Source organism: Agelaius tricolor, unplaced genomic scaffold (assembly GCF_023055355.1).
Source record: "Agelaius tricolor isolate 1412-34295 unplaced genomic scaffold, bAgeTri1.0.p SCAF_100, whole genome shotgun sequence".
In the NCBI taxonomy this organism is placed as follows: domain Eukaryota; kingdom Metazoa; phylum Chordata; class Aves; order Passeriformes; family Icteridae; genus Agelaius; species Agelaius tricolor.
The window spans coordinates 217,677-232,345 of NW_027269360.1; the positions used below are offsets into that span (position 1 = coordinate 217,677).

The window sequence follows — 14,669 nt, forward strand, 5'->3', positions numbered from 1 at the left end:
TTTTGGATTTTTTTCCTGGAATTTCAGGATTTTTTCCCACAATTCCATGGAATTTTTTTGGTAATTTTGGGATTTTTTTCCTGGAATTTCAGGATTTTTTCCCATAATTCCATGGAATTTTTTTTATAATTTTGGGATGTTTTTGTAATTTTTGGGACTTTTCCCCTGGAATTTTGGGATTTTTTTCCATAATTCCATAGAATTTTTCCATAGAATTTTTGGTAAATTTTAGGGGTTTTTTTGTGGAATTTCAGGATTTTTTTTCTGGAATTTCTGGATTTTTCCCCATAATTTCATAGAAATTTTTTCTTGTAATTTCAGGATTTTTTTTCTGGAATTTCAGGATTTTTTCCCACAATTCCATGGAATTTTTTCTTGTAATTTTGGGATTTTTTTTTGGTAAATTTTGGGATTTTATTGTGGTAAATTTTGGGATTTTTTTCCTGGAATTTCAGGATTTTTTTTGATAATTCCATGGAATTTTTTCTTGTAATTTTGGGATTTTTTTCCAGGAATTTCAGGACATTTTTTTCCATAATTCCATAGAATTTTTTTTTGTAATTTTGGGATTTTTTTTGTAATTTTTGGGATTTTTTTCCATAATTCCATAGAATTTTTTTTGGTATTTCTGGATTTTTTTGATAATTCCATAGAAATTTTTTAATTGAAATTTTGGGATTTTTTTTGTGGAATTTCAGGATTTTTTTCCATAATTTCATAGAATTTTTTTTTGTAATTTTGGAATTTTTTTTTTTTCATTTATTTTTTTGAGTTTTGGGATTTTTTCCTGGAATTTCAGAATTTTTTTCCATAATTCCATGGAAATTTTTTTTGGTAATTTTGGGATTTTTTTTGGTAAATTTTGGGATTTTTTTCCTGGAATTTTTGGATTTTTTTCCATAATTCCATGGAATTTTGGGGGGGGATTTTTTGATAATTCCATGGAATTTTTTCTTGTAATTTTGGGAATTTTTTGTGGTAAATTTTGGGATTTTTTTTTCTTGAATTTCGGGATTTTTTCCCATAATTCCATAGAATTTTCCCTTGTAATTTTGGGATTTTTTTTGTGGTAAATTTGGGGATTTTTTTCTGGTAAATTTTGGGATTTTTTCCCCGGAATTTCCAGATTTTTTCCCACAATTCCATGGAATTTTTCCTTGTAATTTTGGGATTTTATTTTGGTAAATTTTGGGATTTTTTCCCTGGAATTTCTGGATTTTTCCCCACAATTCCATGGAATTTTCCCTTGTAATTTTGGGGTTTTTTTGGTAAATTTTGGGATTTTTTTTGGCAAATTTTGGGATTTTTTTGGGGTAAATTTTGGGATATTTTTGGGGTAAATTTGGGGATTTTTTTGGGGTAAATTTGGGGATTTTCCCCCCATTCCCTGCAGTGTTTTTGGGCTCTCTGATCCCCATTTCCCCTGCAGGTGCTGCTGTCCCTGGGGGATTTCGAGGGCGCCCGGCGGGCGCTGAGCCGGGCCCTGAGCCTGGGACAGACGGACAGAGCGGACGGACAGAGAGCCCGGCACGGCCTGCGGCACGGTCAGTGCAGCCAGAGGGCAAAAAAAGGGCAAAAAATGGAAAAAAATGGGGCTGAAATGGGGATAAAAGGGCAAAAAATGGGGCAAAAAGGGCAAAAAATGGCAAAAAATGGGGCAAAAATTGGGTTAAAAGGGCAAAAAATGGGAAAAAATGGGGGTAAAAGGGCAAAAAATGGCACTAAAATGGGGGTAAAAGGGAAAAAATGGCAAAAAGGGCAAAAATGGCACCAAACTGGGGCTAAAATGGCAAAAAATGGCAAAAAATGGGGCTAAAAGGGCAAAAAATGGAACCAAAACAGCACCAAAATGGGGGCAAAAAATGAGGCTAAAATGGGGCTAAAATGGCAAAAAATGGCACTAAAATGCAAAAATAAAGGTCACAAAATGGGGCTAAAAGGGCAAAAAATGGGGCAAAAATTGGGTTAAAAGGGCAAAAAATGGAAAAAAAATGGCGGTAAAAGGGCAAAAATGGCACCAAAATGGGGAAAAAAGGGCAAAAAATGGCACCAGAATGCAAAAAAAGGTAAAAAATGGCAGCAAAATGGGGCTGAAATGGCAAAAAAAAGGCAAAAATGGGGGTAAAAAGGGCAAAAAAAATGGCACCAAAATGGGGGAAAAGAGGAAAAAATGGCACTAAAATGCAAAAAAAGGGTGAAAAATGGCAGCAAAATGGGGGTGAAATTGCTGAAAATGGCAACAGAATGGGGCTAAAATTGCAAAAAATGGCAAAAAATTGGGCTAAAATGGCAAAAAGTGGCACCAAAATGGGGATAAAAGGGCAAAAAATGGAACCCAAATGGAGCTAAAAGGGCACAAAAATGGGGCTGAAATGCAAAAAAAGGGCAAAAAATGGCACTGAAATGGGGGTAAAATTGCAAAAAAATGGCACCAAAATGCAAAAAAAGGGCAAAAAAATGGCAGCAAAATGGGGCTAAAATGGAAAAAAATTGGTAAAAAATGGGGGTAAAATGGCAAAAAGTGGCAAAAAGTGGCACCAAAATGGGGGTAAAAGGGCAAAAAATGGCAGAAAAATGGGGCTAAAAGGGAAAAAAATGGCACTAAAATGCAAAAAATGGCAGAAAAATGGGGGTAAAAGGGAAAAAGTGGCACCAAAATGGGGGAAAAAGGGCAAAAATGGCAAAAAATGGGGGTAAAATTGCAAAAAATGGGCACTAAAATGGGGCTAAAAGGGAAAAAATTGTTAAAAAATGGGGGTAAAATGGCAAAAAACGGCACCAAAATGGGGCTAAAAGGGGGGTAAAAAGCCAAACAATGGCACTAAAATGCAAAAATAAAGGGCAAAAAATGGCACCAAAATGGGGCTAAAATGGCAAAAAAAGGCACCAAAAGGGCAAAAAGTGGCACCAAAATGGGGCTAAAGGGGAAAAAAGTGGCATTAAAATACAAAAAAAGGGCAAAAAATGGGGCTAAAATGGCAAAAAATGGCACCAAAATGAAATGGCACCGAAATGGGGCTAAAAGGGCAAAAAATGGGGCTAAAATGGGCAAAAAGTGGCAGCAAAATGGGGCTTAAAGGGCAAAAAAATGGAACCAAAATGGAACCAAAAAGGGCAAAAAAATGGCACTAAAATTGCAAAAAAAGGACAAAAAATGGCACCAAAATGGGGCTAAAAGGGCAAAAAATGGAACCAAAATGGGGCTAAAATTGCTGAAAATGGCATCAAAATGGGGCTAAAATGGCAAAAAATGGCGCCAAAATGGGGGTAAAATGGCAAAAAAAAGGCCAAAAAAATGGGGCTAAAAGGGAAAAAAATGGGGGTAAAAGGGCAAAAAATGGAACCAAAATGGGGGTAAAAGGGCAAAAAATGGGGCAAAAATTGGGTTAAAAGGGCAAAAAATGGGAAAAAGTGGCACCAAAATGGGGCTAAAATGGTAAAAAGTGGCACTAAAATGCAAAAAAAGGGCACCAAAATGGCAGCAAAATGGGGGTAAAAGGGCAAAAAATGGCACCAAAAGGGCAAAAAATGGCACCAAAATGGGGGAAAAGGGGAAAAAATGGGGGCAAAAAATGGAGCTAAAATTGGGGTAAAAGGGAAATAAATTGGTAAAAAAATGGGGCTAAAATTGTAAAAAGTGGCACCAAAATGGGGGTAAGGGGGAAAAATGGAACCAAAATGGGGATAAAAGGGCAAAAAATGGGGATAAAATGGGGGTAAAAGGGCAAAAAATGGGGCTAAAATGGCAAAAATGGCACTAAAATGGGGGTAAAAGGGCAAAAAATGGCACCAAAATGCAAAAAAATGACAAAAATTGGCAGCAAAATGGGGGTAAAAGGGTAAAAAATGGGGCTAAAAGGGCAAAAATGGCAGCAAAATGCAAAAAAAGGGCAAAAAATGGCACCAAAATGGGGGAAAAGGGGAAAAATGGCAAAAAATGGAGCTAAAATTGGGGTAAAAGGGAAAAAAATGGTAAAAAAATGGGGGTAAAATTGTAAAAAGTGGCACCAAAATGGGGGTAAGGGGGAAAAATGGAACCAAAATGGGGATAAAAGGGCAAAAAATTGGGATAAAATGGGGGTAAAAGGGCAAAAAATGGGGCAAAAATTGGGTTAAAAGGGCAAAAAATGGGAAAAAGTGGCACCAAAATGGGGCTAAAATGGCAAAAAGTGGCACCAAAATGCAAAAAAAGGGCAAAAAAGGGCAGCAAAATGGGGGTAAAAGGGAAAAAAATGGCACCAAAATGGGAAAAAAGGGCACAAAATGGCACCAAAATGGTGGTAAAAGGGCAAAAAAATGGGGCAAAAATGGGGGAAAAAGGGCAAAAAATGGGGCAAAAAATGGGAAAAAGTGGCACCAAAATGGGGTTGAAAGGGCAAAAAATGACAAAAAATGGGACGAAAAGGGAAAAAATGGCAAAAAAATGGGGCTAAAAGGGCAAAAAAAAGGCAAAAAATGGGGGTAAAAGGGCAAAAAGTGGCAGCAAAAAGGGGCTAAAATTACTGAAAATGGCACCAAAATGGGGCTAAAATGGCAAAAAGTGGCAAAAATGGCACTAAAATGGGGGTAAAAGGGCAAAAAATGGCAAAAATGGGGGTAAAAAGGCAAATCACTGCACCAAAATGGGCAAAAAGTGGCACCAGAGTGGGGCTAAAAGGGAAAAAATTGGTAAAAAATGGGGGAAAATGGTAAAAAGTGGCAAAAAATGGGGCTAAAAGGGCAAAAAAATGGCAGCAAAATGGGGCTAAAATTGCTGAAAATGGCACCAAAATGGGGTGAAAGGGCAAAAAATGGTGCCAAAAAGGGGGGAAAATGGCAAAAAAAAAAAGGGTAAAAAAATGGGGCTAAAACGGAAAAAAATGGCACCAAAACGGCACCAAAATGGGGGCAAAAAAGGGGGCAAAAAGGGCAAAAAATGGCACTAAAATGCAAAAAAGGGCACAAAATGGCACCAAAATGGGACCAAATGGCACCGAAATGGGGCTGAAAGGGCAAAAATGGGGGTAAAATAGCAAAAAAGGGCAAAAAATGGGGGTAAAAGGGCAAAAAATGGAACCAGAATGGGGTTAAAAGGGCAAAAAATGGGGATAAAATGGGGATAAAAGGGCAAACCATGGCATCAAAATGGGGCTAAAATGGCTAAAAATGGGGCTAAAATGGCAAAAAGTGGCACCAAAATGGGGCTAAAAGGGAAAAAATGGCACCAAAATGGGGGGGAAATGGCAAAAAAAAGGACAAAAAAATGGGGGTAAAAGGGCAAAAAATGGCAAAAAATGGGGCTAAAAGGGCAAAAAATGGCAAAAAATGGGGGTAAAAGGGCAAAAAATGGCAGCAAAATGAGGCTAAAAGGGCAAAAAATGGCAAAAAATGGGGGTAAAAGGGCAAAAAATGGCACCAAAATGGGGGGAAAAGGGAAAAAATGGCACCAGGTGGCAAAAATTGGCACCAAAATGGCCCCAAGTGGTACCAAAATGGCTCCTCAGGGGTGCCTGAGTGTCCCCAATGTCCCCAATGTCCCCAATGTCCCAGATCCCCCTGAGGGTCTCCAGTGTCCCCAATGTTCCAAATGTCCCCAATGTCCCCAATCCCTTTGAGTGTCCCCAATGTCCCTGACTGTCCCCAATGTCCCCAATGTCCCCAATGTCCCCAATGTCCCCAATCTGTCCCCATGTCCCCGCAGTGTCCCGTGTGTGTCGCTGTCTCTCTGCCCTGGCCCGCGCTGACCCCGCTGTCCCCTCTGTGTCCCTGTCACCCCAACAGCCACAGTGTCCCCAATGCCTCAGAGTGTCCCCAAAGTCCCTGAGTGTCCCCGAGTGTCCCCAATGTCCCTGATGTCCCCAATGTCCCTAAGAGCTCCAATGTCCCTGAGTGTCCCCAATATTCCCAATGCCCCTGAGTGTCCCCAGTATCCCCAGTGTCCCCAATGTCCCTGAATGTGCCCAATGCCTCCAATGCCCCTGAGTGTCCCCAATGTCCCTGAGTGTCCCCAATGTCCCAGATCCCCCTGAGGGTCTCCAGTGTCCCCAATGTTCCCAATGCCCCCAATGTCCCCAATCCCTCTGAGTGTCCCCAATGTCCCCAATGTCCCAAATATCCCCAATCCCTCCAATGTCCCCAATGTCCCTGAGTGTCCCCAATGTCCCCAACAGCTCCAATCCCCCCAATGTCCCCAATGTCCCCAATCCCTTCAATGTCCCCAATGTCCCCAATCCCTCCAAAGTCCCCAATGTCCCCAATCTGTCCCCGCAGTGTCCCGTGTGTGTCGCTGTCTCTCTGCCCTGGCCTGCGCTGACCCCGCTGTCCCCTCTGTGTCCCTGTCACCCCAACAGCCACAGTGTCCCCAATGCCCCTGAGTGTCCCCAATATCCCTGACTGTCCCCAATCCCCCCTGAGTGTCCCCAATGTCCCTCAAGTGCCCAATGTCCCTGATGTCCCCCATCCCTTCAATGTCCCAAATCCCTCTGAGTGTCCCCAATGTTCCTAAGAGCTCCAATGTCCCCAATCCCCGAGTGTCCCACTGTTGCCAATGTCCTTGAATGTGCCCAATGTCCCCAATCCCTCCAATGTCCCCAATGTCTCCATTGACCCCTGAGTGTGTCCAAGAGCTCCAATGTCCCCAATGTCCCTGAGTGTCCTCAATGTTCCCAATGTCCCCAATCCCTTCAATGTCCCAAATCCCTCCAATATCCCCAATGTCCCTGAGTGTCCCAATCCTCCTCAATGTCCCCAATGTCCCCAATGTCCCTGAGTGTCCTCAATGTCCTTGAGTGTCCCCGTGTCCCCAATCCCCCTGAGCGTCCCCAACGCCCCCAATGTCCCTGAGTGTCCCCAATGGTCCCCAATGTCCCTGAGTGTCCCCAATCCCTCCAATGGCCCCAATGTGCCCAATGCCCCCAATCCCCCTAAATGTGTCCCCAGTGTCCCCAATGCCTCAGAGTGTCCCTGAATGTCCCTGAGTGTCCCCAGTGCCTCCAATGTCCCCAGTGCCTCCAATGTCCCCAGTGCCCCCAATCCCTCCAGTGCCCCCAATGCCCCCAATGTCCCTGAGTGTCCCCAATGTCCCCAATCCCTCCAATGCCCCCAATGTCCCTGAGTGTGCCCAATGCCCCCAATGTCCCCAATCCCCCTTCAATGTCCCTGAGTTTGCCCAATGTCCCCAATGCCCCCAGTATCCCCAATGTCCCTGAGTGTCCCCAATCCCCCCAATGTCCCCAATGTCCCTGAGTGTCGCCAATGTCCCCAGTGTCCCCAATGTCCCCAATGTGTCCCCGCAGTGTCCCGTGTGTGTCGCTGTCTCTCTGCCCTGGCCCGCGCTGACCCCGCTGTCCCCTCTGTGTCCCTGTCACCCCAACAGCCACAGTGTCCCCAATGCCCCCAATGTCCCCAATATCCCCAATGTCCCCAGTCCCCCTGAGTGTCCCCAATGCCCCCGATGTCCCCGATGTCCCAGATCCCCCTGAATGTCGCCAATGTCCCTGAGTGTCCCCAATGCCCCCAATGTGCCCAATGTCCCCATTCCCTCAGAGTGTCCCCAATGTCCCCAATATCCTTAAGAACTCCAATGTCCCCAATCCCCCTGAGTGTCCCCAGTGTCCCCAATGTCCCCAATCCCTCCAATGCCCCCAATGTCCCTGATTGTCCCCAATATCCCCAATATCCCTGAGTGTCTCCAATGTCCCCACTGTCCCCATTCCCTCAGAGTGTCCCCAATATTCCCAATGTCCCAAATGTCCCCAATGTCCCCAATCCCCCTAAGTTTCCCCAATGCCCCCAATGTCCCGAATGTCCCCAACATCCCCAATGTCCCAGATCCCCCTGAGAGTCTCCAGTGTCCCCAATGTCCCCAATCCCTCTGAGTGTCTCCAATGTGCCCAATGTCCCAAATCCCTCCAATGCCCCCAGTGTCCCTGAGTGTCTCCAAGAGCTCCATGTCCCAAATCCCTCTGAGAGTCCCCAATGTCCCTGAGTGTCCCCAATGCCCCCAATCCCCCTGTGTCCCAATCATCCTGAATGTCCCCAGTGTCCCCAATCCCTCCAATGCCCCAATGTCCCTGAGTGTCCCCAATGTCCTTGAGTGTCCCCATGTCCCCAATGTCCCTGAGTGTCCCCAGTGTCCCCAATGCCCCCAATGTCCCCAATGTCCCCAATGTCCCAAATATCCCCAATCCCTTCAATGTCCCAAATCCCTCCAATATCCCCAATGTCCCTGAGTGTCCCCAATATTCCCAATCTCCCTGAATGTGCCCAATGTCCCCAATGTCCCTGAGTGTCCCCAATCCCTCCAATGGCCCCAATGTCCCTGAGTGTCCCCAATGTCCCAGATCCCCCTGAGGGTCTCCAGTGTCCCCAATGTTCCCAATGCCCCCAATGTCCCTGAGTGGCCCCAATGCCCCCAATGTCCCCAAAGTCCCCAAAGTCCCCAACAGCTCCAATCCCCCCAATGTCCCCAATGTCCCCAATCCCTTCAATGTCCCCAATCCCCTGAGTGTCCCCAGTGTCCCCAATGTCCCCAATCTGTCCCAATGTCCCCGCAGTGTCCCGTGTGTGTCGCTGTCTCTCTGCGCTGGCCCGCGCTGACCCCGCTGTCCCCTCTGTGTCCCTGTCACCCCAACAGCCACAGTGTCCCCAATGCCCCCAACGTCCCCAATGTCCCCAATGTCCCTGATGTCCCAGATCCCCCTGAGGGTCTCCAGTGTTCCCGATGTCCCCAATGTCCCTGATGTCCCCAATCCCCCTGAGTGTCCCCAATGTCCCAGATCCCCCTGAGGGTCTCCAGTGTCCCCAGTGTACCCAATTCCCCTGGGTGTCCCCATGCCCCCAATGTCCCCAATCCCTTCAATGTCCCCAATGCCTCCAATGTCCCCAATGCCTACAATGTCCCCAACGTTCCAAATCCCTCTGAGTGTCCCCAATGTCCCCAACAGCTCCAATGTCCCCAATGTCCCCAATGTCCCCATTCCCTCAGTGTCCCCAATGTCCCTGAGTGTCCCCAGTGTCCCCAATGTCCCTGAGTGTCCCAATCCTCCTCAATGTCCCCAATCCCCCTGAGTGTCCCCAATGTCCCCAGTGTCCCCAATCCCTCCAATGGCCCCAATGGCCCTGAATGTCCCCAATATCCCCAATGCCCCCAATGTGCCCAATGTCCCCAATGCCTCAGAGTGTCCCCAGTGTCCCCAGTGTCCCTGAGTGTCCCCAATGCCTCAGAGTGTCCCAAATGCCCCTGAGTGTCCCCAATGTCCCTGAGTGCCCCCAATGTCCCTGAGTGTCCCCAATGTCCCCAATATCCCTAAGAATTCCAATGTCCCCAATCCCCCTGAGTGTCCCCAGTGTCCCCAATGTCCCAAATATCCCCAATCCCTTCAATGGCCCCAATGTCCCTGAATGTCCCCAATGCCCCCAATGTCCCCAATGTCCCCAATCCCTCCAATGTCCCCAATGTACCTGAGTGTCCCAATGCCCCCAATGTTCCTGAGTGTCCCCAATCCCTTCAATGTCCCCAATGTCCCTCAAGTCTCCAATGTCCCAGAGGTCCCCAGTGTCCCCAATGTTCCCAATGTCCCTGAATGTGCCCAATGTCCCCAGTCCCTCCAATGCCCCCAATGTGCCTGAGTGTCCCCAATGTCCCAGATCCCCCTGAGGGTCTCCAGTGTCCCCAATGTTTCCAATGCTCCCAATCCCTCTGAGTGTCCCCAATGTCCCTGAGTGTCCCCAATGTCCCCAATCCCTCCAATGTCCCCAATGTCCCTGAGTTTCCCTGATGTCCCCAATGTCCCCAATGCCCCCAATGTCCCTGAGTGTCCCCAATGGGCCCCAATGTCCCCAATGGGCCCCAATGTCCCTGAATGTCCCCAGTATCCCCAATCCCCTGAGTGTCCCCAATCCCTCCAATGCCCCCAATGTCCCTGAGTGTCCCCAGTGTCCCCAATCCCTCCAATGTCTCCAATGTCCCTGAGTGTCCCCAATGTCCCCAATGCCCCCAATGTCCCCAATGTCCCCAATCCCCCTGAGTGTCCCCAATGTCCCTGAATGTCCCCAATATCCCCAATGCCCCCAATGTCCCAAATGTCCCCAATGTCCCCAATGTCCCTGAGTGTCCCCAATGCCCCCAATGTCCCCAACAGCTCCAATCCCCCCAATGTCCCCAATCCCTTCAGTGTCCCCAATCCCCTGAGTGTCCCCAATGTCCCCAAAGTCCCCAATGTCCCCAATGTCCCCGCAGTGTCCCGTGTGTGTCGCTGTCTCTCTGCCCTGGCCCGCGCTGACCCCGCTGTCCCCTCTGTGTCCCTGTCACCCCAACAGCCACAGTGTCCCCAATGCCCCCAATGCCCCCATCATCCCCAGTGTCCCCAATATCCCTGAGTGTCCCCAATGTCCCTAAGAGCTCCAATGTCGTGAGTGTCCCCAGTGTTCCCCATGTTCCCAATGTCCCCAATCCCTCCAATGTCCCCACTGTCCCTGACTGCCCCCAATGCCCCCAATGTTCCCAATCCCCCTGAGTGTCCCCAATGTCTCCAGTGTCCCCAATGCCCCCAATGCCCCCAATGTCCCCAATCCCTCCAATGTCCCCAATGTCTCCATTGACCCCTGAGTGTGTCCAAGAGCTCCAGTGTCCCCAATGTCCCTGAGTGTCCCCAATCCCTCCAATGTCCCCAATGTCCCTGAGTGTCCCTAATGTCCCCAATGTCCCCAATGTCCCCAATGTCCCCAATGTCCCCAATGTCCCTGAGTGTCCCCAATGTCCCCAATGCCCCCAATGTCCCCAATCCCTCCAATGTCCCCAATGTCCCCAATGTCCCTGAGTGTCCCCAATCCCCCCAATGTCCCCAATGTCCCCAATGTCCCCAACAGCTCCAATCCCTCCAATGTCCCCAATGTCCCCAATCCCTTCAATGTCCCCAATGTCCCCTATGTCCCCTATGTCCCCAATCCCCCCAATGTCCCCAATGTCCCCAGTCCCTTCAATGTCCCCAATGTCCCCAATGTCCCCAATGTCCCCAATGTGTCCCCATGTCCCCGCAGTGTCCCGTGTGTGTCGCTGTCTCTCTGCGCTGGCCCGCGCTGACCCCGCTGTCCCCTCTGTGTCCCTGTCACCCCAACAGCCACAGTGTCCCCAATGTCCCCAATGCCCCCAATGTCCCCAATGTCCCCAAAGTCCCCAACAGCTCCAATCCCCCCAATGTCCCCAATGTCCCCAATCCCTTCAATGTCCCCAATCCCCTGAGTGTCCCCAGTGTCCCCAATGTCCCCAATGTCCCCAATGTCCCCAACAGCTCCAATCCCCCCAATGTCCCCAATGTCCCCACTGTCCCCATGTCCCCGCAGTGTCCCGTGTGTGTCGCTGTCTCTCTGCGCTGGCCCGCGCTGACCCCGCTGTCCCCTCTGTGTCCCTGTCCCTGTGCGAGCGCCTCGGGGACAGCCTGGCCCGGCTGGGCCACTTCCAGAGGGCGGCCGAGTTCTACCAGAAACAGGTACAGAACCTGGGATTTGGGGGAATTTTGGGAATTTTGGGCAAATTTGGGAATTTGGGCAAAAAATTGGAATTTGGGGGATTTTTTTTTGGGTGTTTTAGGGATTTTTTGCTGATTTTTGGGGATTTTTTAGGGATTTTTTGGGATTTTTTTCAGATTTTTTCCAGATTTTTTTTGGATTTTGGGGAATTTTTTTCGTGATTTTTTGGGGTTTTTTTGGGGATTTTTTTTTATTTTTTTAGGGATTTTTTTCTGATTTTTGGAGATTTTTTTAGGGATTTCTTGGGGATTTTTCGGGGATTTTTTGGGGATTTTTTGGGGATTTTTTTAATTTTATTTCGGATTTTGGGGAATTTTTTTCCTGATTTTTTGGGATTTTTTGGGGGTTTTTTTTGGGATTTTTTGGGGATTTCTTTAGGGATTTTTTTATGATTTTTGGAGATTTTTTTGGAGATTTTTTTTTTTTATTTTTTTCGGATTTTTTGGGGATTTTTTTTCATTTTATTTTGGATTTTGGGGAATTTTTTTCGTGATTTTTTGGGTTTTTTTGGGGGGATTTTTTGGGAAGTTTTTTTGATTTTTTTAGGGATTTTTTTATGATTTTTGGAGATTTTTTTGTGATTTTATTTTGGATTTTTTTGATATTTTTGGGGATTTTTTTTTTATTTTATTTCAGATTTTGGGGGATTTTTTTCCTGATTTTTTGGGGTTTTTTTGCGGTTTTTTTGGGGATTTTTTTATTTCTTTAGGGATTTTTTTCTGATTTTTGGGGATTTTTTAGGGATTTTTTGGGGATTTTTTGGGGATTTTTTCCAGATTTTATTTTGGATTTTGGGGAATTTTTTCGTGATTTTTTGGGGTTTTTTTGGGGATTTTTTGGGGATTTTTTTCAGATTTTATTTCGGATTTTGGGGGATTTTTTGGGATTTTTTTATTTCTTTAGGGATTTTTTTCTGATTTTTGGAGATTTTTTAGGGATTTTTTTGGATTTTTTTGCTATTTTTTGGGGGGGATTTTTGGTTTTATTTCGGATTTTGGGGAATTTTTTCGTGATATTTTCGTGATTTTTGGGGGGTTTTTTGGGGATTTTTTTTTCTTTCTTTAGGGATTTTTTTCTGATTTTTGGAGATTTTTTGGAGATTTTTTTAGGGATTTTTTGGGATATTTTGGGGATTTTTTTCAGATTTTATTTCGGATTTTGGGGGATTTTTTTCCTGATTTTTTGGGGGGGATTTTTTGGGATTTTTTGGGATTTCTTTAGGGATTTTTTTCTGATTTTTGGAGATTTTTTGGGGATTTTTTGGGGATTTTTTTAAATTTTATTTCGGATTTTGGGGGATTTTTTTCCTGATTTTTTGGGGTTTTTTTGGTTTTTTTTGGGATTTTTTTGATTTCTTTAGGGATTTTTTTCTGATTTTTGGAGATTTTTTAGGGATTTTTAAGGGATTTTTTGCTATTTTTTGGGGATTTTTTTTGATTTTATTTCGGATTTTGGGGAATTTTTTCGTGGTTTTTTTGGGGTTTTTTTGGGGCTTTTTTGGGATTTTTTGAGATTTCTTTAGGGATTTTTTTTCTGATTTTTGGAGATTTTTTAGGGATTTTTTGGGGATTTTTTGGTGATTTTTTTTATTTTATTTTGGATTTTGGGGATTTTTTTCCTGATTTTTTGGGGTTTTTTTGGGGGGATTTTTTTGGATTTTTTGGGGATTTCTTTGGGGGTTTTTTTAGTGATTTTTGGGGAACATTTTGTGATTTTTTTGGTGATTTTTTGGTGATTTTGGGGGAATTTTTTTCGGATTTTTTTTAGAATTTGGGGGATTTTTTTCCCTGACTTTGGGGTGGATTTTTTCCCAAACGTTTTGACAATTAATTGTAGAATTTTTTTTCCTAATTGGTTTTTTCTTTTAATTTTCTCCTGCTCGTTTCTGGTTTCTTTGTTAATTTTTGAATTCATTAATTTTGAAATTAATTTTGTAATTAATTCTGTAATTAATTTTTAATTCATTATTTTTAAATTAATTTTACATTAATTTTAATTAATATGGTAATTAATTTTAAAATACTTTTAATTAATTTTTACTTAATTTTTAATTTTACTTAATTTTTAATTATTGTATTAATTAATTTCTAATTATTGTATTAATTAATTTTTAATTAATTTTTATTAATTAATTTTGTAATTAATTTTTAACTCATTAATTTTAAAATTAATTTTTAATGAATTTTAAGTAATATTGTAATTAATTTTAAAATAGTTTAAATTAATTTTTAATGAAATTTAATTATTTTATTAATTAATTTTTAATTAATTTAAATTAATTTGTAATTATTTTAAATTAATTTTAATTAATATTTTAATTAATTTTTAATTAATTTAAATTAATTTGTAATTATTTTAAATTAATTTTAATTAATATTTTAATTAATTTTTAATTAATTTAAATTAATTTTAAATTAAATTTAATTATTTTATTAATTAATTTTTATTTAATTTTTTAAATTAATTTTTAATTAATTTTAACTTATATTGTAATTAATTTTAAATTAATTTTAATTGATCTTAAATTAATTTTTAATTAATATTAATAATATTGTAATTAATTTTAATTAATTTTTAATTAATTCGTAATTAATTTTTAATTAATTTGAAAGTAATGTTGTAATTAATTTTTAATTAATTTTTAATGTTTTAAACTAATATTGTAAATAACTTTTAATTAATTTTTAACTAATTTTTAGTTAATTTTTAATGGTTTTAACTAATATTGTAAATATCTTTTAATTAATTTTTAAATTGACTTTTAATTTATTTTTAATTCATTTTCAATTAATTTTTAATTCTTTTCTTTATTAATTTTTAATTAATTTTTACTTAATTTTTACTTAATTTTAAAATTAATTTTTATTAATTTTTTAATTAATTTTAAAATTAGTTTTTATTTAATTTTGTAATTAATTTTTCATTAATTTGTCATTACTTCCTGCCCTCCCAGCTGTCCCTGGCCGAGTCCCTGGGGCTGCCGGGCCGGGACCTGGCCCTGATCCACGTCAGCCTCGGCGCCACCTTCAGGGACCTGGGCGAGCACGGCCGGGCCCTGCAGCACTTCCAGAGGGAGCTGGAGCTGAGGCAGGGGGAGCCCCTGGAGGTGGGAGAGCTCCTAAATCCCCTAAACCCTGATCCTAAATCCCCTAGGCCCAAAA

At 43.2% G+C, this 14,669-nt stretch overlaps 2 protein-coding genes across 2 annotated transcripts in view; both read left to right on the forward strand.

The window, feature by feature from the left end:
- Positions 1-5,723, forward strand: part of LOC139586016 (tonsoku-like protein) — a 41,592-nt gene extending 35,869 nt beyond the window's left edge. Inside the window, exons 5-6 of the mRNA XM_071419139.1 lie at positions 1,430-1,572; positions 5,681-5,723. Of these exons, the coding sequence (XP_071275240.1) occupies positions 1,430-1,572; positions 5,681-5,723 (186 nt within the window). The remainder of the gene's footprint in view (positions 1-1,429; positions 1,573-5,680) is intronic.
- A 265-nt stretch (positions 5,724-5,988) lies between these two features.
- LOC139586017 (uncharacterized) lies at positions 5,989-10,588 on the forward strand. The gene is given in 5 exon segments (XM_071419140.1): positions 5,989-6,084; positions 6,086-6,336; positions 8,615-8,740; positions 8,925-8,949; positions 10,516-10,588. Coding segments are annotated over 5 exon segments (570 nt in total). The 5' UTR covers position 5,989.
- Positions 10,589-14,669: the final 4,081 nt, after the last annotated feature.